This window comes from Lytechinus pictus, chromosome 5, assembly GCF_037042905.1.
Source record: "Lytechinus pictus isolate F3 Inbred chromosome 5, Lp3.0, whole genome shotgun sequence".
Taxonomy (NCBI): domain Eukaryota; kingdom Metazoa; phylum Echinodermata; class Echinoidea; order Temnopleuroida; family Toxopneustidae; genus Lytechinus; species Lytechinus pictus.
In genome coordinates, this window is record NC_087249.1 from 27,909,256 (window position 1) to 27,937,250 (window position 27,995).

Sequence of the window (27,995 nt, forward strand, 5' to 3'; positions counted from 1 at the left end):
TGCCTAGCAGAAACCAGCTGTGAACAAGATGATCGCATTCCAACTAGTGTTACAGTCAAAATCAATGGCAAGCTATGCACCCTACCTGTAAGTATATCAGTTGTGAAATAATTTGGCAATTAAAGCCGTATATAGACATGTATGACGCCCGTGTACATTTCCAGAAGAGAATCAGAAGAAAGAAAAAAATAGAAATCAACGATTTAGGTATTTTCTCACATCTGGAAAAAAAGTAGCGATAAAAAAAGAAAGATTGATATTGATGACTTCCACAAAACTAAAATAAAATGTGTACCAAACAAATAGAGAGTTGTCCTAACAATCTGCTACTTTAAAGAATGCTTCATGTACATGTAGTGCATGGCTTTTCAAAATTCATTAATACACTCTTAGTTATTCCAGTATTTTTTCTTTACTTGGGTTTTGAGTTCCTTTTACGAGTAATAAGCATTCGTACAATGATGTTCCCTGATGTTTGATAGCATTTATAGGAGGGGTAACTTTGGGATTTGGCTGGCAAGCGTTTCAAAGCTGATCTGTGGTCTTGCTACGTTTCTTTAAATGGGATGTGTTATGATATTATTTGAAGGAAATTTTCCAAAATTAATGTAGGCTCTCTGTTTTCCTGCTGCAACACAGTCATGCCACATGTACTTACTGTAAAATGGATTCTATGTTTTTCCCATTTTGAAAACTGCAATGTTGTTTTTGTAGGGGGGCTTAAAGCTAAATGAAAGTAGTTGCAGTAAAACACTGATTTTGTGAGAAAGTCTGTAAAACCAAGGTTAAGTATTACTATATCATCGTGGATCTAGTTCTGGTACAGTTTCATAAGCTGAACTTTGTGAAATCATAAAATCTAAGCTGAAAAATGATCACACTGAAGATCACCAACACAGATAGGCATACGTGGGACAGTGTATTATTGCTGGAATAAAGACCCGACGGAAGTGACCGAATCCACGCTTATTTTGCTTATTTCTCAGCAATTACACAATTTCTTCCAGAATCCTCCAGCACATATTTTTTATTCATACAAACAGACACTTGGGTGTTCATTATATTAGCTTCTGTAAAAAGTCATTTTGAGATCGTTACCACAACTGGCATCATCTTTAAACAGGAGGGAAAATATTCAAGAATGTGACTTTTGTAGTCGTGACTATTTTTTTAAAGATTCATGTCATGTGGTGCTACCAGACTAGTGTCTTGAATTCTTCATGTGAGTTCACGATAAGTGGTGTGAAATATTCATTATTTGTCTAGATGAGGTTCTCTGTTCACCAGGTTTACTTGATAGTGCAATTTATGCATGATCTTCTCTCCTCTACTAGTTATGAACTACATACATTTTCTATCCATGAGGTTTGGGGTATCTTCTTACCTACACTGTACATGCATCTCCATTGCTTCTATCATTTGTGCATTCCTCTCTTTAAAAATGAAAGGCAAATTATTTCACGAGAAAGTCTTTTTAAAATCAAGGTTAATTGTCAAAATATTATCATACATCTAGATCTGGTACATTAATGTAAGCTTATCTTTGTAAAATCATGAAATCTTAGCTCAAAATCGATAATTCTAATAATAACTAATACAGAAAAGCATATGTGGGACAGTGATATTGCTTTGAAATATGCCTGACATTTGATGGAATTCTGTGCATATTTTGCACATTTCTCAGCAATTACGCATTTTCTTCCAGAGCTACATGTATTTGGCACATATTTTTATTTATAGGCCTTTATAAAAACAATTTGGTGGTAATTTCATTGGATTCTCTTCAAACTCATTTTGAGATCGTTACCACAACCGGTTATTTATCTTTAATTTTATGTTTTGAGTTGTTACTTTTCTCACTTTTTTCCCCTCATGAGCAATTATTTTGTTTGCCTGTTTGTCTAATGTTAAATCCACTTGTGTTTCGACTGTACTATTTGATAGGCTGAAAGTGTTATAAGGCATCTAATTTGATGCCTTCTACAGTATATCAATGAATCCCAATTTAGAAAAAAAATAATAATTGCACCCATGAATACATGTATCATGTTTGCAATTAGTGTTCCAAGTTGATATAGATTAAGGACATGTAATAACAACACTTTGCGTCTGTTTGTATCAATTTCTTACTCTTTCATGCCATCTTTGCACCCCCTGCCTATTTCCTGTTATCTCTCTGTCTCTCATTCTGTATCTTTCAGTCATTTCACTTATTGTGATTAAAAAATTTGTAAGTGCATGAAAATAATGAATTTGGTGTACAATGTGTGCCTAGTACCTCGTACATTTACTTATCGTATGGCTGTTTGTTATATGTTGTCAAAGCATTTGATATTTCAGAGATCCCAAAACATTGTTACAGTGGCACAGTGTAGATATACACAACTGGACTGATAAAACATTACCTTTCCTTTTGATAATATCTGGGATTGCAATCATTACAAGCAATACTGTTTAAAGTTGAATTTAGAAGGGGTGAGTTTCCATTATATGGGTTCCACACACAATATATAGTATATATCAGTTGTTCAAACAGATAGCATGTCACAAAAATCCTCTGCCTTCTCGATATTTTGCTTTGAAAGTCTATGAAATTAGCCACCTGTCAGAGCCCGAGAGACGAGTGTACAGAAAAATCACTCTGAGTGTGACGTCACCGGGGGGAATTTAGTATAAGAGGTGTCCTGGTGTAATACAGAAATGCTATGCAGAGAGAGAAAGATGATTTTACAATTTTTTTTCAAAGCAACTCAAATCAAACAAATAGGAATCATATGTACAAATCTTTACTTTCCCTGTATAAAACACAGTATGAATCACTATCATGAACTCTTAAATCATGATGTAAGATTGCAAACAGTGGGTTATTGAATGATATTTTCACTATTTCTCATTTATTTTATCATGATGTTCCATCAAGTTAGTGGCTGGAAAGTAATTCCGGCGGCTAGCTCAGCTCTGCGCGCGCTGCACGCCTATACAATACACACAACACCCAGGCATTGAGTGTACTGTAGTGGTCTGGTACCGGTACGTCGACCCGCAGTTCATGACCATGCAGCAATCCCCTGGCGTCTTTTTCTTCTTTCCTTTTGTCATTGACTCCATTTTTATATCCTCTGGATCATTTCCACTCATAGCTCGTTCCAAAGAACAATCTTGAATCAAGCGTACTATTCTTCTTGGCCTTCCGAGTTGTTTTCTATATTTAATTACGCTAGAGGTCATCGTCACACATACAAATGCAATTCGCAAGTGAGTTGAAGACAGCAAGAAAGGTATGCGGTATTGTAGCTCGACAGCTAGCTGAGCCGGAGCGGGCGGCCGGTCGGCACAAAGCAACTCCGCAACCAACTGTTTTTTGCAAGAGCCGCGTCACACGCGGATAAATATGTCATAATAACACGTCTGCTATGTTATCGACTGGTGAGAAGATCTCGATCAAATTTCATATCATTCGCCTTGAAATTATTCCTTTAGGGTCTATGGTATCATTCTGAGGGAATTTACATATTTGGAATAATAGTACGGCCATAAATATACTTTTAATCATTTCCTCTTTGCAAGTTTTCCGGCTCGCAGATACAACTTCAACTGCAGTTTATTCCATTATGACTTGTTTCGCCACGGACACAGTCCTGAACGAAAACAAGGCATTAAAATCACTACAAAGAAGAACATGCAGTTTTAACAATGTAGGGATATATTATTGACTATAGTCTATATATGTCTTTGAATAATTATTACTTCCTTTCAGTATCGTTCACATAAAATCAATAGCGATAAAATGAAGTTTTGACACAAAAGTAAATATGAAGGCGTACGTGCATAGTACACAAAACGGCACTGCCTTGTTTACTACACCGGGACCGAATACCCCCGGTGATGTCACAGTCAAAGAACACCCGTCTCGGTAGGCATTGCAGGAGCGAACTCAGGGAAAATGGGTAGGGATAAATCGTTCAAATTCACTATTTTGAAAAAAGAAAATGGGGGGTCGAATGACCTCTTAATGTTTGGGGGGTTGTAAGGTTGCTATTAATGTAAATATCTCAATATTTGGAATCGTCTTCTTAATTCAACTTTAAACACAATCACTGTCTACCTTGCAACCCCCTTAAAGGTCAAGTCCAACCCATCAAAAAGTTGATTTGAATAAAAAGAGAAAAATCAAACAAGTATATAACACTGAAAATTTCATCAAGATTGGATGAAAAATAAGAAAATTAATTTGAAAGTTTCACTTAATTTCACAAACGGTTACATGCATGTCCAGGTTTTGTTCAAATGAGGGGACTTGATGACATCACCCACTCACTCTTTCTTTAGTATGAAATCTGAAATATGTAAATTTTCTCCCTATTCTCATGTGAAACATTTCAGACTCATAAGATAATTAAGATGTATTAAAAACAGAAATTTGCCCTCTAATGGCAGTATATAGTAGGGAAGTTAGAGACGCTCTGCATCATGATCCTGAAATCAATGCAGCATCATACCGTATGGCCTTAATAAACACTATTAAAGATTCATTAAAAAATACTTTAGCAGAAGTTGTTGAGCACACTTTCTTGCCAGTAAAATCACAGAATCAAACAAAATAGCGCAGTAAAAATTAGCAAAAATGCGGTTATGAAACCTCTTTCATAACTACGCCATTGACAAATCATGGGGAAATTGAATCAATACGAAATTTGAAAAAGGCCCATTGACTTGTATAATATAATCCGTCCGTCATGAGAGCCCGTCGGACTAATGCGATATTTCGGACAGCACAAATTTGACCAAACTTGTGATTGTTATTTACTTCGGGTCGTCCTAGGGCAGTTCTAGTTTCCAACAATCCCAATTCCTAGACTCTTAGCAGGGGCCGATTGCACGAAAGGGTCTTTCCAAGGACCGTCTTTCGTGTCGCCCATCTTTTATGATGCGCTATAAGCGGGGTGTTTCTGAAATTTATGATAAACAAATACAATTCGTAAGCTTGCTTTTAAATCAAATTTTATACAATATTGTGAGATATCACATCATTTTATAAACAAATATTTTGTTTATTTTAATGGACGAATAGAATATGTTTGCAGATAATTTATTTGAAATGCGTTTCTCATGGCGCATCATAAAAAATGGGCGACACGAAAGACGGTCCTTGCAAAGACCCTTTCGTGCAATCGGCCCCAGGTCTCTTGATTGCTAAACAAAAATAAATAACCTCTGTGAAATTACATGTTTCAAAGTGAAAACATGCAGTTTACTTCTGGTTGGCTAGTCTACTAACTATTGCTCTCCTATATTAGACCTCCCAGACATGCCAGCGTCTATTACATAACACCCCCAGGCATGCAACTGAGTGAAAGGCTTGAATCCCTTCTCTGTAGGGCTGTCTGCACCATCCCGAGTTTTCAAATTAGCGCACCATTTCTGATCCGGCAAATTATCCCGATCTGAACAATCTCGAGATTATTTGCAATGGAGACGCAATTATCACGCTAGTTCGTAGGATTAATCTCGAGATTGCAATCCCAAGTCAACTTGGGGTTATTTGCTAAATAGTGCGCTATTTTATGAATTATTGCGCTAATTCGTAGGTGCAGACGCACTCGGGATTATTCATTCACGGCATCAGACCATAATGCATCGATGCCTCGCTCGAGCAGGAATCGCTCTTCTTGCGATGGTGGAGACGGGGTTTCTTGAATCTCGAGATTAATTAGAAAGTCAAAAAGGGGCCTAAGCTTTCGATCCTAGCAGAATCTTCGTCGGAGGCAAAATGACAAACATATAAAGTGGAACAACCATAATATAGACCACAAACAAGCTACAGCAACACTAGAAACAAGGAGACAAAAGGGGCATTCGTGAGTAGAGAAGATCAATCAGGTTAGTGAAGGGGATGAAAGAAAAGGAGTAGGCAGACACAAAGGGAAGTTAGTGTAAGTAAGGCCAGTAAAAGACCTCAAGCCAAGAGAGATTAATCGCGAAGAGGGCCGATCGGGCTAAAATCTCGAGATAGAGCAAACTCGGGATGGTGCAGCACCGCCTTGTTTGGAGAATAGCCTTGATTTCCCAATGATTTGTCAATGGAAGGTCGCTTTAAAGCTAGCTCTGATATATCTCCAGTATGATCATGCTCACACCGTGCCATTCAAAAATACACAAACTGAATCCATGTGTGTGGAATCTTCACTACCCCACTGCTTTGTGTATACTTCTGCGAGAAAAAAAATAGTTCCAAATTTTGCTATGTTTTATCTTAATTAAGACAAACTTTTGGGGGTAATTCCAATATCTGAAGATATACGCCTATCATCTTACTTTTTACCATATTTGAAGGAAAGTATGCCCAGGATCATGTTTTGATAATATTCAAATTCGCTTTCATTTTATTTCCTGTTTTTCTTTGTATTGGCTTGTTAACATAGCAACAGTGCCTCATTTACTTTTTTTACTGAGTTGTGCTTATAACTGTTTTCTGAAAAATAAGCAAAACTTAAAAATGTCATAACTTGCCCATTTTACATCCCATTTTGATAGAATTTTCAGTATTATGCTTGTTTTAATTTTGCTCTATTAATATCAAATCAACTTTTTTCGTGGGTAGACTAAACCTTTATTTCTAATGACCATACAAATAAACAGGAAATCTACATTGACATAAGGTGGGAAAAAATCAAGCAAGCAAGGAAAAGCGGAAAGTCATCAAATTTTCACTGCTAGGATGCCATGATATTGATAATCACAAACTTTAGTAGTGCTTGACAGGTCCTGGAATTCATACTCTTTCATATTCTACAAACACAGTACTAAACTCTTTTTTTCTACTTGATATTTATATAGTGAAATTGTAATTGAAGCTCTTTTTTCAGGTCATTTTTAAAGTTCTGCCAAACTTGATTTTGTGTTAATTTTTACCTTTAAATTTTTTAATTCCATTTTGTGAAAACATCAACTGGAATCTTATGCCTGCCACAGAGAGAGAGAGACACTAAACAGAAAAAAGACATGTAAACCATTGTGCAGTATGCCTACATGTAGACCCTATACAGGATATACGGTACTTGATGATCTAACAAAAATTACTTTCAAATGATTGTAAGAAGTATTAAAGTTGGGCATGCTCCTAGATGGTAAAGTACCTTATTTGAGAAAGCGGGTTTTTACTTTGTTACTATTAGATATGAAACTTCAAAAAGTGAATAAAACTTTGCATTACATTTTTTATAACCATAATTATACACATTTTAACATTTCATTGCATTCGCTGACTGTATGGAATGATGATATTGAGATTTTCAAAGTTGATTAGTCGAATAATTAGTGATCAGCCATGCAACAAATGGGCTAAATTTGACTTTTTTATGAGATTGTATAGATTTTCTTTTGAGTCATCTCTCCCTTTAAGGGTGAAAAACAATAATCCAAATGGCCTTTGAAGCTATACTTGTTACACACAAAACGAAACCATGCATGCACAATACACGCACACACAAATTATACACAATTTATACACACATACATCCATGCTATATCGTACATTAAATCATGGAGGCACACACAAACTTACACACAAAACATACACACTGTGTGTATGCCTAGGATTCCAATGCAATTTATGCATCTTGCTAGCATCCTGTATGTAGCCTATACCAATTGGACATTCTATAAATAGAATCTTGTCAACATACATGAGATATCTATTTACTCAATGCTCCTTATCTTTCTCTCCTTATTGCTCTGGGTAATTTTATGACAAATTTTCTTCCATCAAATTATTATAAGCATGATTTTCAGTAATGATTTGACAAAGTTTTACTTTACTGTTCATACAGACATGCTGCAGGAGTGGGCTTATATGTATTTTGAATGCCTCAGTGGAAAGGTCATATTATTAAAGGTGCTGTTCAACAGATTGGTCTTTGAATATCTTACAAGAAATATGTTGGGTTTTTTTTCAAGAACATGAGGCCACTTTACTTATACAGTAATAACCAAAACTACAGTGAGAGCAGATATTTGATTTTTTATAAACTGTTAATGGGAATATTGATTGGTCAATTAAATAATTATGTTAAATGTGACAAACATTGTTCAATCCATTCCTATCGACATAATACATGTGCACCAAAATCATCCCCTTTTTTCTTTGATGATCATTTGTGAAAAAAAAATCTATAAAGACACTTTCCAAATTTAAACTACCACTATCATTATAATTTTCTTTGACCATCAGTTTCTTAGGAATGTTTCTCCAGCATATTTTTGTAAATTATATAAAGGAGATCAATTGTTGGAACTGTATTTGAATGTTTCGATCGGCTTTAAGGATGGATGTAGCCATTAGCAAACATGAAAGTGTTTTCAAGTCACTTGTTAATGAGCTTTTATACATCCATGCTCCAGCCATTACTGCACCTCTAGTACTTTTATGTGCCCACTCAGCTACATGCACTAGCCATGTCATGATAATAATGATTGGAAAATTGAAAGGGCCTAAATTTTAATTTGATTTCTTGTTTCAGGTCATTTTTAAAGTTCTGCCAAACTTAAATTTTGTGTTGATTTTACAATAACGGCCATGCACATGCTACAAATATTAACACAAAGGAAAGCAGATGATTTCTTATCAGTACAATCCATATAGAACTTTAGGGTGTTTTTTTACAATGGTATAAAATCATTTTTGCAGATGCATTTTATAAAACAAATAATGCGCATATTTTAGTTTACTAGCTGTTGTGCATAAGCATTTGGCATTTTGCTTGTTTCCCATGAATGTAGTGTATCCTTACTCTCACCTGTACCAGTCTATTATGGGTAGGCCTATTATGCTGGGGAGGGATGTATCTTTATAGTCATTGAAGTTTCTGAGAATTTTTTTATTAAAGAACTTGTCAAATTTTTCATACCCCTTTTCCATTGTACCTATAGATATGTTTACATGAATCTTTCTACTTTTTGTCCATTTCATTTCTTTATAAGAAAACTACAAATAGTATGTAGGGCAAAACCATCTCTTCCATTATTTTATTTGAAGCATTAACAACTTCTGATCTGAATTTGATTCATTGGTTTAGTTTTGCTTTCATGTGCAGCACTGCTGCGAAGAATTGGAAAGGACTGCCCATACCTGCCAACCATTCCGATTTTGGCGGAATTATACCGATTTTTTAGCCTCCATTCCGAATTCCGAATTTTAAAACCAAAATTCCGATTTTTGGGTCAATCAATATAGTGTTGAAATTATTGAAACGGCTGTATGATGCGACTAACGCATAAGCGGCTGTAACATACGACTAACGCATAAACAACTGGAGCGCACGGCTAAGTGCTAAGTGCACAGTTCCATTGCAATTGCATGTGAAAATTACGAGCATGCAGCGGCCGATATTAGCGTTGACTTCCGGAACAAAATGGCGGCTGACATCGGCTCGCGAAAGTGCCAGTTTTCAGTGAGGACACGTTTTCAAAATCCACGAACATCGGAAAAACCGTGAAAAGTTCACATTTTTAGACCCCTTGTTTCCTAACTACGATGTATAGAATTAACGATGGTGATATTTTTGACGCGAAATATGGTGATTTAGTAAGAAAATTTCACTTTTTATTCGAGGTTTTGCCCTTTTCGCCGGATGATTTTGTATTGTGGAATGAGTTAGTGAATAAGTCGTGTACTGGTGTCTAGAGTGTGTTGGTAATATCATTGATGAGTCTGCTGACCGGCTGCTTACAATTACCCGGCCGCACCGTGCACTGGGGAGGCTCTGCCGCAGTTACTCAAATTAGATCTATCCCTACGCAATGTTAAAATTGATCTGTACTTTATTTTTTCGAATAATTGTCAAATTTGTGAGAAAGAAAGGAAATTATCAACTTTCGAGTCAAGTTGAGCCATCGGAGCCGAACGCCAAATCTACTTGCTTCGCTTGCCTAAACTCCCGGCGCCCGAGTTGCTGCGCCTCAGCCTCCCAGTCTCACCGGCGCACCGCAAGTGCAGTGGTGGGTGCGGGTCGGGCGTATGCCGCCGTTAGCTTCGGCTCCATTTTTGTTTTGGCTGAAAATCTGCTTTCTTATGCCAACAAGCACTTATCTAATAAAGGTTTAGATATATAACCTTGTCCTCAGTCACTACTCCTGTGTGGTAAAATATAAACATGAATAAGATGACAATGTTTGGCTTATTTTGATGCATATGATAGACTTGATATAAATGATAAATAAATGTTAGATTTTTTTGCACTCAGTTTTTAATACAGTAGGCCAACTTGAATCTGAATTAATGATACAAAATATCCCTTGGCCCAAAACTCAATTGAATTCTTGAAATTAGTTTTTTCTGATTAAAAAGAGAATCTTTCCAGAAACTTTCCAACAATAGAGGGCCTCACAAAAATATGCTCAAAATTACATTATTCCTAAGTCTATATAGATTTCAATGAAAACAAATCACACCTGAATGAAACTGGGTGTATTTTTTTGTCACAAACGTGATATCTTAAAGACCTTTGTTTTAATGTTTAATTGATAAATGATATTATATTACATATAAGTAGACTAACGTTACATGTAGGTCATCCTGTGGTATGGTAAAGAGGGTAAATTTGCTTTAAAAAGGGTAGGGAAATGCTACTTTTACATGCAGAAAATGCAGAGTCCCTACCATGGGAGGGGGAAACCATCTCGCGCGCGACCCGCTCAGCGCCCTCGTGGCTTTGATACTGATTTTTTATTATCAAAGGTTGGCAGGTATGACTGCCTCTTGAAAGCAGGAAAAGTTATGTGTACACTGCTCTTTGATGCTTATGTTTGATTAATTTTTTTTGTACAAGCAGTTAACTTTCATTTTACAAGAACCATTTCTTCTCTCTCTCTCTCTTTTTTATCCAGCCATGTCATCCACAGAACAAGCCAGGGGTAGAGGTCAAACGACCCGGTCGACCTATCAACATTACTCAGCTGACAAGACTCAATGCAACCATGCCTAACTACATTGAAATCCAATGGATACCAGAATTAGGAAGGGTGAGAGAGTTGTTTGACTTGATAAAATGTGCTGGTACCTTCTTTACATTATAGGCATCCCAATATGTGATGATAGTTCCATTCTTGAGAAAGAATCGTATCTAAAGTTTCATTGAGGTTCCTGGTAATGTGATCATCGAAAAATCCTGGATATGCTGTGTAACATATGTCGTGTATTAAACATATAAGATGCCGTCAATATCAGATCAGTAAAAACAAAGGTTAGCGATTAATCGTACCCTTGATTTTCATGATTGATTGTATATTGTAGTCAATGCAATCAATCGTAGAAAAATGTTCTACAATCATTACTAAGCTTTGTGTTACGGGTCACGTTTCCTTTTTTGCTAGGGGGTCCACACTGGATAACCTCATGCTGGGGAAATGGTATCTGCCATCAGGAGGCAGGGTAATTCACTAATGCTATTTAAGAGGAAGTCCATCCCCCTATAAAGAAAGTTGATTTGGATAAAATAAAAATTATTGAATAAGCATGGTGCTGAAATATATAAACATAAGGAATATAGAAAACTTAATTGGAGAATGCACCTGAATGCAAAATAGGTATATGAGAATGAATCTTTTTGTGAAATAATCATCATATGGGCATTTTCACCACAGATGGACACATAGGCAAAAATATCAAGTTGATATTCATGTCAAATGCTTTATGTTTTTTAATAATACAAGACCTGAAGTTTCTGAGACAAAAATTTTTTCTGACTCTGGCAGCCATTTTTTATTTCAAAATGGCTGCCAAAGTATGGATACAAATTAGTGTTGAAAATAGTATATTGATACATATTTTGTTTTGACAGATTTTTAAAGAACAGGTTTGATCATTTTTTCGCCTGTGATTTAGCTTGCTATTATAATACTTTTTAAAAATCCCATAGAAAGAAACACCAGTAATTCATTCATCTGATAAAAAAACATTGATGAAGTATGTGATATGGTATGTAATTTCAGTTACCGAAAACATGAACTTTTTTTTCTCATTTCCCGGAAAAGAGGATATATTATATGAAACTTGGTAGATTTCCTCTCTAGGTAACACCCCTCCCTTCTACACCAAAATTAAAGATTACCAATTAACAATCAAGCCATAGGGTACCATTAAATACATGTAATGTCAGTTACCAAGTGGAAAATGTAATGTCAGTTACCGAGATGTAATGTCAGTTACCATGATAAAACGTTGGTTACCAGTATTGAAATGCAAATGTGGTCAATTTTATGGTGAAGAAATATTGTATACTTGTTATTTAAGTCTTTCACTTTAATAGTTTAAAAGTCACACCAGAAGGAGCTTGCTATTGACTTTTAAAAGGTATACATGTAGTTCACAAGGAATACTATATAAAATTATGAAGGAAGTTGCATTCCCATCATGCAAACAAACATTACTATGAAATTGTTTTGCATATATGTACATGCACTTACCAAGTACCTAATTGTTTGAATCAGACAATTTTTTGTTTGGTTTTCGGGGGGGGGGTACTTTTCCAACCTATTGCCTAAATCTGCAACATTTGATAAGCTTAACATTGCGATGAAGGGGGTTTCCAGGGCACCTTTTTTAGTTTCTAGGATTCTTTTGAGCATTGCCGGGCTAAAAGTAAATTCCTGGTTTTTATAACTGTTAGTAGTGTGGATGTGTGATACAATTTTTGTTTTTGGTTTACAAGTATAGATGAAAAGTGAAATTTGACAGTTCTGATCAATGGTGCATTGATCTACTAAAACTGTTTTTGTCTCGCCTGCATAGCAGAGCGAGACTATAGGCGCCGCTTCTCCGACGGCGGCGGCGTCAACATCAAATCTTAACCTAAGGTTAAGTTTTTGAAATGACATCATAACTTAGAAAGTATATGGACCTAGTTCATGAAACTTGGACATAAGGTTAATCAAGTATTACTGAACATCTTGCCTGAGTTTCAGGTCACATGACCAAGGTCAAAGGTCATTTAGGGTCAATGAACTTTGGTCAAGTTGGGGGTATTTGTTGAATTACTATCATAACTTTGAAAATTTATGGATCTAGTTCATGAAACTTGGACAGAAGGTTAATCAATTATTAGTGAACATCCTGCCTGAGTTTCAGGTCACATAACCAAGGTCAAAGGTCATTTAGGGTCAATGAACTTTGGCCAAGTTGGGGGTATTTGTTGAATTACCATCATAACTTTGAAAATTTATGGATCTAGTTCATGAAACTTGGACATTAGGTTAATCAAGTACCACTGAATATCCTGTGCGAGTTTCAGGTCACATGACCATGGTCAATGGTCATTTAAGGTCAATGAACTTTGGCCGTGTTGGGGGTATTTGTTAAATTACCATCCTAACTCTGAAAGTTTATGGATCTAGTTCATAAAACTTGGACATAAGAGTAATCAAGTATCACTGAACATCCTGTACGAGTTTCAGGTCACATGACCATGGTCAAAGGTCATTAAAGGTCAATAAACTTTGGCCATGTTGGGGGTATTTGTTGAATTACCATCCTAACTATGAAAGTTTATGGATCTAGTTCATAAAACTTGGGATACAAGAGTAATCAAGAATCACTCAACATCCCCTGTGAGTTTCAGGTCACAAAACCAAGGTCAAAGGTCAGTTAAGGTCAATAAACTTAGGCCATGTTGGGGTAATTGTTGAATTGCCATCAAAGTTTATGGATAGAGTGAATGAAATGTGGACATGGGTGTAGTTAACAAGTCTTAAGTCACCGTTCAAATGTCATTTATGGTCAATGAATGTGGTATTATGTCATTATATGAATGGTGTTTTTGTGAATGATTATTTTATAGTAGTTTTCAAAGTTAGCACTGCTGCTATATTAAATCGCGTAATGCAGGCGTTCCACTTGTTTTTTTCTAATTTACAAATAGTTCAGTTTCAGTTTAGAAGCTGGAGTTTATTTTGTGTTGACAGCTTAAAAAAGAAATTAGCAAAGAAAAGGATTAAATAAATTATGAGAGAATTGAAATCCGACAGATACGAACAAGTATTGCTTGCACTGACCAGAATAGGAATCAATAAAACTGCATGGCTGCATGAGATTCAGGGGAGATGTACGTGTAGCCTAGGGGAGGAGACCCTTATTCATTTTGCCTTTTTTGAGGGGAGGGGGAGGCTGGAGAAGGAAAAGGTTTAAAAAGTCAATATAAAACTGATTAACATAAATGGGTGTATAGTCAGAAAAATCCATGTGTACAGTCAATGCAATATTAAATTACTATAAGAATACATGTAGCTGCTATGACCCCCAACCCCCCTCCCCCGAGTAAGTAAAACATACATTTTTTATCTTTTGATAATTAAAAATGTGAAGTATTATGAAACTATTATGATTTTAAAAAGCCTTACATATAAGTATAGGGACAGTGATTTTCCGCGATCGCGGAAAACGGACGGAATTCACGGAAAGGGCCTTTTGAAACGGAAAGTGGCATTTCAAACGGAAAATCACGGAAAACGTATTTTCCCTCAAAATACACAGAATAGCAACAGAAATTACTCCAAAATCACAACAAAATGAGAATATTAAATGGCCCAAAACCACCAGAAAACACGATCTCACTTCGCTACTATCATGACAATTCACACATCGTGACTGCACTCGACATCAGCACACTCGATTGTACCCCGCACGTACCCGTACCCGGCCGGCCGGGTTGGGCTTCACATGCACACATATCGTTCAACTACATGTACACGGTCGTGTGTTGCTGCCCTCTACGTTTGAAGATGTAACAGCACGATATCGTGGTCTTAAAATCCAAGATGGCGGATTGGCACAAGCCGTTGACTGATGATAACGATGTCCAAAAACCCCCCAAATTATCGATGAAATATCATTTCACCGTGAAATAATGCTAATAATATGAAAGGTGAGGACGTATACATGCAAAATGGGTGTGTAAAAATATTTTATGCACCCGCATAGATCCGATTAGAACGGATTTTATTGTGTTGTTGGTACAGTAGCAGATACTAATTTTGACCAGTGCGAGTGTTCAATGTGTAATCTGTAAACGGAATTGTCAGTTTTCCGTGTGTACAAAGTCTATGGGGAAACGGAATTTCCGTTTTCTGACATGCTGAAACGGAATTTGAGATTTTCTGAAACGGAAAAGGCAATTTTTTGAAACGGAAAATCACTGTCCCTATAAGTACCAAGAAAATTATGCCTTTGAAAATCATATAGCACTGGTAAATGTCAATGTGTAATGTCAGTTACCGACAAGTAATAATAGAATGTTCAAATCAAAGAAAATGAATTAAGAAAAAGAAAAAGTTTTTTTATTGAAATGTTCCTAGAAACTCAGGTATACTTCCACATCAAGCTCACTTTCATGTGAAGCCCTGCACAGAAGATACAATGCATTGATTCCACACATTTGACTTCCGTGTGTTATCTCTATGGCAAATTAAGTGTAATGTCAGTTACCGTAATACTAATGTCAGTTACCAGCAAGGTCATGGAAAAATTATCATAGCCCCCAAAACACAAAAACAAATTATTTAATATTTTGACACATCTTAACCTAGTAATGAAGGTATATTCACATATTCAAATTATTACTCTATCTACTCAGGGACATGAGATATTTCAATTTTACTGAACACCCTGAAATTGCATGTCCTTTTTGTGTAATGTCAGTTACCGACACATTTTTGCTTGCTGATGCGTAACAAATGTGGTTACATTGAAAAACTTAGTATCAGAGTATACAGCAAGGTTCACTTTATTAACTCTATCAAAAGCAGACTCCCATCATTTGTTGTTTTAGAGATACACACAGTGAAAGGTGTGTAAAATTGTGCCATGTAATGTCAGTTACCATGAAAATGCCCATATATGCTTGAAAAAAAAAATGCATTCAAGCTGGATAATTTTGCCATCTGACTTGTATAAATGTACCGGTAAATATTTAGCTTGATGCACGTAGTAAGGATCTATTTGGTGTGGTGCAACTACCCAAAATCCTGACAGCTGGATGGCACTTTATAGTTGTGGATGGGTCACTTTATAGTTCATTCCATAGACCGAGGCAAGCTTGGGTCCTGACAATCAAACTGAAACTTTGCTGGGGTGGTTTAGGATGGGATTTTTTCTTTTCAAATAACTTGTCACAGAAGTACATTGTACATATAGGCTCTCTGATCATGTTATTTTTTTGTGTTCGTCTACATGTAGTCGTACTGCTTGGCTGTATACCTGGTTCGTCAACTTAATTCTGAGGTCTTACTTACGAGGTTACGAAGTAGAAGCGTCAGAAACTCAGATCACTCAAGAGCGCTTAGTAAGTACATTTCTGAAAGACTGAGAATAATTGGTATATATATAACTTTCAAGATGAGAATGTTGTCAATATTGAGTTTCTGATAGTAACTAATGTTTCATTTTTAAGTTGACATTCTGTGATTAAGGGAGTTGACTGAACAGCTTTCATGATATTTGTTGAATGGGATATATGTTCTTGTAATCTTAGGAGGCTTGACCACTCATTCATGGTCACTCTTCTCCAAACCGACTCCAAACTGACCAATGGTATGTCATTTGAAATAATGTTAAAGCTTTGGTGAGTCTAGAGTGATTCATCGGTGTGAATGTGGCATAACAACTAATATGTTTCCATTTCTAGCATGAAGAGTTTGAATATATTCTAAATCTTGTATACATGTATTTCATAGTGTAGACCTATGGTAGTCCTACCACCGATGCATGTAGCTTACTTCCAAGAGTTAAAAGAGTTTGGAAGAGTTTCAGTATTCCTGTAACATGAATCTTGTTATATAGTTCATAGTTTATACATACCACCACTGAATCACCGATTCATGCATATATATGTAACTTGCTTCCATATCTATTTTGAGGAGTTGATTTGAATGTGAATGTTGTCATATCTTTTGTAGTCAAGGAGAAGCTAACGCACGACCCAGACAGTGAGATAGCGACTACCAGTCTTCGAGTGTCTCTCATCTGTCCTCTTGGTAAGATGAGGATGTCTGTACCATGCAGACCCATCACCTGTTCCCATCTCCAATGCTTTGATGCATCCCTCTATATCCAGATGAATGAAAGGTAAACATACAACCGACAAAAATAGGCAAATTGGGGCCGATTGCACCAAAGGGTCTTCATATTGCTGATCTATCATGATGAGCCATACGAGACTCCATTTTAATAACTTACCTGCATACATATTTTGTTCATTTATGAGTGAAAATCATTACTTATAAATGAAATGCTATTGTATTATGTAATTAAATAGAAATCAAATTAGAAATGAGCTAAATAATTTTAATGCAATAGGCTATCCTGGCCTCATACTGCACATCATGATAAATGAGTGTTGCGAAAGACAGTCACTGCAAACACAGCCCATCCAAGCAGTCAGTCTCAGGTATGAATGATAATGATGATGAAATTCATAAAACAATGAATTTTAGAATGATGAGGAATAAAAGGGAAATGACTGATGATGGTGATGGTTGTTAAATGCATTTGATTTATTTATATTGAATTATAAATGTACCCCAGAATGATTTAAAACAGATAATCATAGGCTTATTAAGACCATTTAAATCAATAAGCATGTTCTGTTATATATGTCTGTATGGTAACTGATAAATGACTTCATCAATTAATGTTATTGCTAGTATTTTCTCAAAATTAATTGACCAGTTAAGCAGCAATGTAGCAATGTAATCACTTGTTATATATTTTCTCATACAGGAAACCAACTTGGATATGTCCAGTTTGTGACAAGAAAGCCCCTTTTGACTCACTGGTCATTGATGGGTATGTATCACTCACATTTACTGTCAACGCTCTTTCAACAGAATTATTAATGAAGCCCCCTTAAATAAGACTTAGTTTATTAAAATATATTGAACAAAATATATTGGGCCAACAAACAGAACAAGTTGGAATTTATGAAGGAATAGGCTTTAAGAATCTCCAAATTCAGTATTTCATTACAAAATGGGAATTATTTAAATTTTAAATCACTTTTTCAAATGACATACAGGATATAGCATTGTATAAATTATCTGTAAAATTGTAGCCACTCTACTGAGTAGTATGATAACCAAGCTATTCTTCCACACTGCCATATATATCTGTGACTGACGTAAATGACAAAATGGAAGTTCATGCATACATATCAGTGAAAACATTGAGCTTAATGTTATACATGTAAACTAAATAAAGTGACTGTAAAAAAAAATTGTGATGATAATGTTTTAAAACATTTCATTTCTGTATCAAAATAATTTATCCTAAATTGCATTCATATTATGGCTATAACCTAATCTTTCTTATTGTCAATATTGGAATGTTGTGTCTGACCCTAGCCTCTTCCTTGAGATCTTACGGAACCCACCAGAGAGCAATGAGATCATCTTTGTTGAAGATGGTTCCTGGACACCGCTTGGTCCTAAGCAAGACAAACCTTCTCATGTTCTTTCCTCACCTTGTACTGCATCAGCACCATCGTCATCTCACTCCAGTTCCTCGGCGGCTGCACCAAGCTCCTCTAATGGTAAGCATTTGATACCTCTAACAAATGTTATCCATCTTTGAGCAGTCCTCTCTTTCCTGCTATTTTATCTTATTTTTTTTATTATTATTATTATTTATTCGGCAATTCACACAAAATATAACAATGTAAATATGAGTACACAAACAATTATAAATGCAAAATCTTACTGGCGGTCCTCTGAATGCATCAGTTGGCTGCCGGGGAAGAGGAAAGCAAACTTAATCACTGTAACCGTAATGGTCCCTCTTCCCGACCAACTGGTGCACATAGAAGACCTGTAAGATATAGCATGAAGGTAAATAAAATGTAAAATGTAAAACATTTCATAAACTAAACAACTAACAAAAACAAAGTACAAGGAGAACATGAAACTAATATGTATGATGACACTAGGTCATGACACGATACTGAGCTTAAACATGAGGAATTAATTCTGGCTTAAAAACTATTGCATAAAATGTAAAGTAAGCAAACTGAAACGATGAAGTATAAAACTGAGAAAAAAGAAGAAAAAAAAAATATGAGAACATGTAGTAGCAAGCTGACAAGAAAGTCTAAAATTATATATGTTGACCGGTATATAGAAGTTAAGAAAACATGGTAAAAGAAGTGAATAGGTACATAGGCTTAGTGGGCTTCAGGCAATTAAGGAAACTAGGAAAACACATTAAAGAACGAGTACTTCATATATTAAATTGTATACACAATTATAATAAAGAAGCTGCGATGGAACTGTCCAGAAGATGTTTAAATAATGGCAGGAAAAAGAGGGGAAAAAAGCAAAAGAAAAAAGACTCCAGAGACATAAAAGCAGTATAATCAAAATTATAGTTTCGGCTCAAGAATGTCAAAAAAAAAGTATACGAATGAATGATTCCAAATCATACCGTAATTATTAAATTAACCTATCGTAAATTAAACAAAGACTTCAAAAGATAAAGTTAATTGAAGAAGATATGACTTTTCAGCCTGTATTGCCAGGGTGGCGTTTCATCAAACAATTAGTCGGTGGTTTTCTCCGACTAAATGTGATTTTCACCGACTAATTTCATTTTCACCGACAATTTTGCCATCACCGACTAAATTCCATTTCATGAAAATTTGTCGGTGATTTTCTCCGACAAATTATTGGAAACCACCGACTAATTTTGTCGGTGGCCTTCACCTACCGACAAAACTTATTTTCACCGACTAATCAGCCTTTTGAGGGCCTTTGCAGCTAAAATCGATCAATTTCAGTTGATTTTGAATATAACATTTTTATAAATTGCTTATTTTTCATTTCATTGAGAAAATTCAAAGAAAATGTATTTATTTTTAGTCAATGACAAATAAAAAGTAGACATTTCAAGAATAATATTTTCATCTTTAAAACTATATTATATCAATCAATACATAGGAAACATCTTCAAATGTACACATTTTTTCAAACATAATTTTCTTTAACCCAAATAAATCATTGTGCATTTTTTAATCAATAATGTCTGAAAAATGCGACCTCATTGACTTTTGTACAAGTTTTTTCAATGTTCATTAGTGTTGTTGGTGTTGCTGCTGCTGTTGTCATCGTGATTGCTGGAATTGCTGTTTGTTTTTGCTGCTCTTGGTGTTGTGGATGTGGTTGTTGCATCTCCTGGTGCAATTAGTTATTTTTGCTACTGATGTTGCTCAAGGTGTTGCCTGTGTGGTTGCTGTTGTCATCGCTGCTACTGCTGCTGTTTACGAGTGTGGCTGTTGCATCTCCTGATGCATCTATTGATGTTGTCGCTTGTGTTGTTGCTTGTATGATTACTTGTTAGAATCCTTGCTGTTGGCTTTGTTTCTACTGTCGTTGTTGCTACTGCTGTTGATGTTTACCACTGTGGTTGTTGCATCTCTTGATGGAGTTATTTATGTTGCGCCTGATGTTCCCTGCATGGTTGTTGGAGCTCCTGCTGCTGTTGATGTTGTCGGTGTGGTTGTTGCATCTCTTACTGCAGTTGTAGTTTCAGCTGCTGATGCTGTTGTTGCTCCTGCTGCTGTCCATGTTCATTGAAGTAACTAAAATGGATTTAATTTATAGAGCATGTGATATTTTATTAATAAAGATATCAATTTCCATCATTATTGATATCAGTCATTTATTCTTAATTTAATTATCATTGAAGAACTTTAAGTTCTAAATGGTTAAAATATTGTCACCAAAGCCTTATTAAACAATGAAAACAAAAAAGTTAATAACAAAGAAATGCATAAGAAAATGATTAAAATTTCCTCTTTTTTTATACACAATTGATTTTAATGACTTGGGTTTTTCTCATTGGTTTTACCAAAGAAAGGGAGTCAAAATCCAAAATTATCACATTTGGTCTTTATTTCTTGAGCCAAATGCTGATTTCATGCAAGAGTCATGTTATCATATTAAAAAAAAAAAAAAAAACATCAGGAACAGCAGCATGATTTCTGAAGCGAGTGCACAATCAACAGGCAAGATCCTGAGGCACCCCCCCCCCCTACCAAGATCATTTGAATTAATGAGGTTTCATGACTGCTTTTGTAGGCATTACATTTATACAGGCCTACAAGAGATATAATTTTTTTTTTTTTTTTTTTTTTTGGGGGGGTGGGGGGGGGGGGTAATCTTCCAGTGTTACTCCCATACAAAGCAGATGGTGATGGGGCAGGGGGGGGGGTCTAATAGGAATGCAGAACAATGGAACATTCATTTACTACTTTGGCAATAGAAAGCAAGTCACACCATCTAGCATTGATTGATATTGGTTGTTTTACAACTGTCCAATAAATATCACCATTAATCAATTAAGCATCTTAGCACTTATAGATGTCATTGTTTTCAAATATTTGAGTAGAACAAATAAAGAAGAGAGCAGTACCAGTAATTTAATATTTTCTTTAATGTGACTTTACTTTCTTCGCCAAAGTGAGTCAGTCATAATTAAGTGTGTTTTAACTTACAAGTGACATCACATTTCCTGCCTTCTTGTCTGGCTCTCCTAAACCTTCAACCATTTATACCTGTGTAACTCTCATGTCTGTCTGAAAAGTTTGGTTGAAGCCTCCACCTGAAGGAAAAATAGTATTGAAATAACTAATTAAAATATTTGCCATAATCTGGTATTTCTTCTCACATGTATATGTACATGTCTAAAAACAGGAAATAAAACATCTTTTGATTACCGGGTTTCATATAGAAGGGGGTAAATAAAGGGTTCAAGTTTTTATTATGTTAATAAAAAATACAAACAATAGTAAATGACATATGCTCTGGCTGAGAAACTTAAAAAGTGAAATTATTCCTCACAATGTAGCTTGTATGCACATACACATGAGCAAGTAGTGCTAAATGGATTGAGGGGTGAGAGCAGGGGCTCCGGAAACCGGGGGGGGGGGGGGGGGGGGTGCATGTTAGCTGCAGGGTCAGCGGAATGGTTTTTACAGTGAGCGGGCTGACCATGCAAAAAATCGTAACCAGATGGTCATTTCATATTTTTCAGCCCCCACACTGTTTTCCAAAACCATGTACAAAAATGTAAAATTGACCATCTGCTTATGATTTTTTGCATTGGTCAGCCCCCCCCCCCCCCCACTTTCGGCTCAGCCCCCTCACTTTCAAAACCGTTCTGCTGACCCTGCAGCTAACATGCAAAATATATTGAATCTATTATGTCTTTCATGTTTATGTAATATTTGCATTACAAACTGACTTTGATTAGAAAATCTGGTCAAAGTCTGATTTCATTGTCATTGATGTGGGTTTTAATGATTCAACATTCTGCAACCCCAAAAATATCCTTCATTATTTTGTAATCATTATCGCATTTTACTAGTCTACATGTTACCTGTGGTTGCATTTCAATCTCAGTATTTCTTCACCCATTGCCAAATCTTCTGCCACATGTTCATCAGATTGGCCGCTGGCACATTCCTTGCTGTAGTAGACCAGTCAGAGCCTAGCTTTCTAGTTCCAGACCCGTCTTCTTCTGCATATTGTTAAAATGTCCATAGTCTGAAATTAAAATATTAATAATATCACATTGATATACATGTAGCAAAGAAAATATGTAGATTTACACAGTGATCATTGAAAAATACTGCACTTTCAATGAATATTGTTGACATTTCATAAAGGGGAATGATCAAATATACCAATCATTTTTCTTCTTTCATTATCCTGAAATTTATAGAATTTACCAACAAACGGTCAACAATTTATCCTTGTTAATTCATATAATTTTCAATTGATTATAAACAAAACGGTCATTAACACATTAACCATACAAATAGTCAGTTTTTTCAATAATTTTTTTAAATTCAAATATAAAAAGATTTTTTTTTTTCTAACCCAATAGCGCTTGGATACCTTGCCGGTTAAAAGCCACAATCAAATTAATGAAAAAATATTAATAGGCTCCTAATTCATAACTGCAGCAAATTGCATCCCAATCAAACTGTCAACTATTTCTGGACTGTGACCTTTGTTCAATGGAACTTTAATGAGATTCAAGACAGAAAAATACTTGGGATTGATGAGATCCATTACATATTCTCCTATAAAAAAAATGTTCTAGTGAAGAGACCTTTAACCTTTACATGCTATCTAAGGTTAGGTGTGACTAGACTCTTAACTTTATGTGGTAGGACAATATTTTTTCAAAAAATAGATTAAGAGACATTATCAACAATAGTTTAATTTATTTACCCCAATAACACTGATGCTATTGCAGATTCAGTGTCAAAATTTATAGGATGCTAAATAGTAATTTGTTTAAAAAAATGACTAAGAAAAATAAAAGCAAAACAAACTTCATAATCGCACACAAATGAGGAGCATTATATCGTCTCCCCCCAATTTGGACAATCAATCTTTTTTAAAAGGGAGCTATGCAATGGCTCATTTCACGTGGGTGCGCAAAGTCACAGATAATTTAAGATAGATCTAGGTCTATATAGGCTATACCAGTACGGCCACGGGCCGGGTGCACCATTTAAAACATGGATCTAAATTCTAATTTTATTTAAATTCTTATTGGGTGTGAATGCTCCTCTGCCACAATCGCATCACCCCCCCCCCCTGAATCCTTGCCAGCTGTCAAGAGCCTTCACTTTACTCGACTTGTGACTTGCTAAGCCTATATGCTAAATAAGTTTACCAAATTTACCAAAGTACCACTCAAACTATTACCATGTGATTTAGCTCCTGTTCAATTCCAATATCTGTAACACAGAATTAGGATGGCCCCATTGGATATGTGTACATTAACAATTACACAGGCTGGTTTGCCTGGTGATCGAGGATATCTACGACCACACCGAGCAACAAAATCAATCCAAAACCAAAGGAAATGAATAATTATGAGATGTAACATAGAATGACATAAAGGTAGAACAATATAAAGTATTCTCTTTGCAAAATTTATAAAATTGCAGCCATGTGCGGATCATAAAAACGTGTAAGGTGTATGGACAGCCGTGTCGTTAGTTTGGACCTGAGATAGTTCTACAGACACAGAAACACGGGTATGGGACTAGACTGGATTATGTGCTGTCAAGTTTATCGATCGTATCTACAGGGGTCCTGCCAGAAGATTCTCTTTTCTTGTAATTCGTTTGATAATTACGCACAACGAATAATTCAATCACCTTACATACAATATGAACGACATTTTGAAGGGTTTTACTTACGGTAAAATCCTCATTCACCTCTCCGGGGACCTTCGCTTCTTCTTATTTCTTCGTTTCACTTCGCATCGTCGCGTCGAAAACATCAACCAATTTTACATCTTCTTCACGACTTTGGGAGTGGGGCGTGGCCTAATTAGTCAGCGAACCTCGTTCAAGACGATTTGTAAAATAAAAATTCACTGACAATAGTCAGAGAAGCTCCGAGAGTTTGATGAAACGAATTTTTGTCAGCGCTGACTAAATTGTCAGCGCTGACAATTTTAGTCAGCGCTGACAGTTGTCGGACGAAAATATTGATGAAACACCCCCCGGGTCTGAAATTTAGAGAGTACAAAGTCAATGCGCAAGTCCCGAGGTAGTTCGTCCCACAGTCTAGGGAAAATGTAAATGGCGGAATGATTGTAATATCATTGCATTGTTTGTATTTGTCTTTCCTTTAGATTATTTTTTTTTAGATTATGTTGCATTGAAAGTGATTTACAGGGGTGACTAACCCATTAGCAACTATTGATTGTGTTACATTTGTCTTTATATATGCTTGAAAGGCTAATTGCACTCATTTTGGCATTATTCTAAATAATATGAAACATGTTTTGGAGTAGCATTATTTTTCTAGGCAGATTCCTAGTAGTTGACATTGTAAAAATCACATGCAGATAAGTACCAAGTTAGATCCAAATTGCTTTGAAACATTTTAAATATTAAAGATTTTTTTTGTCTTGTACTGTGCAGCTCAATCAGCAGACAGTCCCAAACCTAAAGAAGTGGTCATTGACCTGACATTGAGCAGTTCTGATGAAGACGATGACGACGATGATGAGGAGGATGATGTGCCCCTTGTACCTGCCACTTCCAGGGAGTCAGAACCACAGAAGGTTGACAGTGACAAGGAGGGCGATGTTGTAGAAGGCATGGAAGAAGAAGAAGAAGAGGAAGAGGAAGAAGATGATGACGATAGGACAATCGTACAAGAATACACCGCACGGGAGCAGCAGATTCAAGATGACGACGACGATGATGACATTAGGGAGGCACCAGTGACGTCATCAAGCACGGACCAGGCGAGCGGCCGTGTGGAGAGAGGCCGGGAGACGCCGCATATGCCTCCCTTGCCCATGCTGCCTACGCCAACGTCCAAAGGGTGCGTTGATCTTTCTTTCGATCTTTCAAGTAGGTCAGAACATTCTAGGAACTGGCACTATGAGTATGAGACTGGACGGGCCTTGCCACCATTACCGTCTGGTCTTCTTTCCCTCGGAGATTCAGATATTTCCTATATTGGCAATTACGATGACCAGCTCTCATTCAGTTACTCCCCTCATAGACAGAGGTCCTCCAGTAATAGTAGATATAGTCCTTATCATAACTGAGTGGATCTCATTAGATTAGTGATTGTGCATAAGTGAATGGCATCTTGAAGCAATTTAAATACTCCTGAAGAAAATGAAGACCCATTTGTGAACAAAACTCTTTGTGCTGACTTGTTGAACAATAAGAAATATTTCTTTTTTCTCTGCCAAGGGGACCTTCATCAACACATCACGTTTTAATCGCTGCCATCATGAAATTGGAACATGTTTGTGCGGTGTGCTATTTTAGACCATGTATAATGATACTTTTCCAAATTACAAAGGGCAGTTCATATCTCTATCGAATATCATATCTTGGATTTATCTCTACTAACGACTAATTTGAGGTGTGTTTTAATCATTCACCAAATTTCTAACAGTTTAACACCATCTGTAATCTAATTACTTTCCACATTCTTCAGGAAAATTCATTCTTGATTATGTCAAGCTGCCTTTCAGTGCATGTTTTAGAATAATAACAGTTTTTTTTGCATGTTATTTGTTTTCATGTTGCTTGTCTGCATGTTACTTATTTGCATTTTTGTAGAAAACTTTTTTGTTTGGTAGAAGATTGATTTTTATTCCACTATGACCTATAAAATGGTGTATGATATTGGGCATGCGATCTTTAATAGGAACTCCCAGGCAAACAGAGCATTCTCATCCATATTTGACTTTGTTAACTTAGTTTAATATTCATTTATCAAAGTTACATCATCTACATTGACTCGTATCTATGCACTATTTTTTATCTTCACCAAATATTTTCCTCTTTTTTTTTGTCGAGCCCCAACTCTGGTCGAAGGAATGTATACTCTTACAAAAAATACTGACTAGAAATTTGAAATCTGAGCTACATGCTCCAATTTCAGACTTTCACATTTTGAAATATCCAAAGGATGTCACAAGGTCAAAGGTCACCAGAGGTGAACAATCTTATTGAGCCTAATGTTTGATTTGGGGGTCAAGTTCTATTCTTATCATTTTAGGAAGCTGAATGGCATGAAAACGTCAAAGGTCATAAATAGGGGTTAAAATGCTTCTGGAGCCAAGTGTTGGCAATTACAAATGGATTATTTTTGCCATTTCCCAGAAACACATTTTAGATATTGCCTTGTTGCTTGAAAGTCCTCACTCTAACGGTCAATACCATGCATTAAGTAGGAGGGAGCTATGGGTATTTTTTTTTTTTTTTTTTTTTTTTTCTTTGTTGAGTTTTGCTTACCTTTGATACAGAAAATAACATCAGAAAAATTAAGGTTTATATAATCCTGCACTCACTAATGAATGTATTATTAGTTTCTCATGTTTTTGTGTGCGTTGATTATCATTTTGTATTGCTTTTTCTTTGTTAAGGTAGGTTTCTTTGGGTGATCTATATGGCTTTCTTCTGATTTGTGTTTCAGTGTGTCATCTGTCTGTTCTGCTGTATTTGTTTTGGAAGGATCATGTGTCTTTTGTTTGGTTGTTTGCGTGTTTTCTGTGATTTATTTCCCTTTGTTTGGTGAACATGCTTGGGGCATTGAATTTTCCTGTTCTGAAAAAAACGAACATTGTTACTATATCGGTATCTCCTCTCCTTTTCAGTACACTTAGCCTTTTCATAACAGGTGGAATGGTGTATCTTTGGTTTTACAAACAAATTTTGGACTATTTTTGAAGATTGTATCATAAAACTTAATTAATTGATCCAGATGTGAAGTATAGTATGGATGATATTCTTGTTTCTGAAAAAAGTGTAATAGTGTTTTAAGTTTGAAAAATGTGAGAAAAGTTACAGACACATGCAAAATTATATTTAGTAATGTATCAGAATACATATTTTTTTAGAAATTGGAAGTAGATATATGTTTTGTACAGTTTTGTATATAGTATTCTGTAATTGATGTTCTTGTTTGATTTTACGCTTTAAAGTAAATTAATCTGTGTGAAATTCTGTTTTATGTTTGATAATGTGATTGTTCAATAAGAGCATGGGGTCAGTGTTCATTTGACCAATCAAAATGATCCAATGAAATTATTCATCATGATGGTGAAATAGAAATGGCAAAAAAAATATAAAGATTCTTACGTTTCTCAATAAATATCAACTTGTGGGATGTGGAAATACTGTAGAAATACCTGATCAATGTTGATCCCATGACCTGTATAATTTCACAGCTCACAGTGTGAAATTTTATGGTTTATGAGATATCTTAACCAATATTTGTGTTTCTATCTAAACTGCAAGTACTTTTCGTAGAAGAGTCAATTTGGACTGTACTCCACTAAATTCTAACACATTTTTGGGTTACTTAAAAAAAAAAAACTTTCAGATTAACCCTAACCAGGCCAGGCTTTTTTGGGTGTTAGAAAACCGGGGGGGGGGGGGGGGGTGAATCAACCCCCC

At 35.8% G+C, this 27,995-nt stretch overlaps 1 protein-coding gene and 1 long non-coding RNA gene across 2 annotated transcripts; one reads left to right on the forward strand and one right to left on the reverse strand.

Annotated features, from left to right (window-relative positions):
• Positions 1 to 27,976, forward strand: LOC129261604 (E3 SUMO-protein ligase PIAS2-like). The gene is made up of 7 exons (XM_064100156.1): positions 1 to 87; positions 10,885 to 11,019; positions 16,226 to 16,331; positions 16,945 to 17,113; positions 17,768 to 17,833; positions 18,388 to 18,575; positions 24,990 to 27,976. The coding sequence occupies exons 2-7, from the start codon at positions 10,975 to 10,977 to the stop codon at positions 25,625 to 25,627; spliced, it is 1,212 nt and encodes a 403-aa protein (XP_063956226.1). The 5' UTR covers positions 1 to 87; positions 10,885 to 10,974; the 3' UTR covers positions 25,628 to 27,976.
• Positions 19,930 to 24,376, reverse strand: LOC135154275 (uncharacterized). The gene is made up of 4 exons (XR_010293717.1): positions 24,258 to 24,376; positions 22,415 to 22,581; positions 21,531 to 21,637; positions 19,930 to 20,615 (listed from the first exon to the last, which is right to left on the reverse strand). It is a non-coding gene; the product is annotated as an uncharacterized LOC135154275 (long non-coding RNA).
• Positions 27,977 to 27,995: the final 19 nt, after the last annotated feature.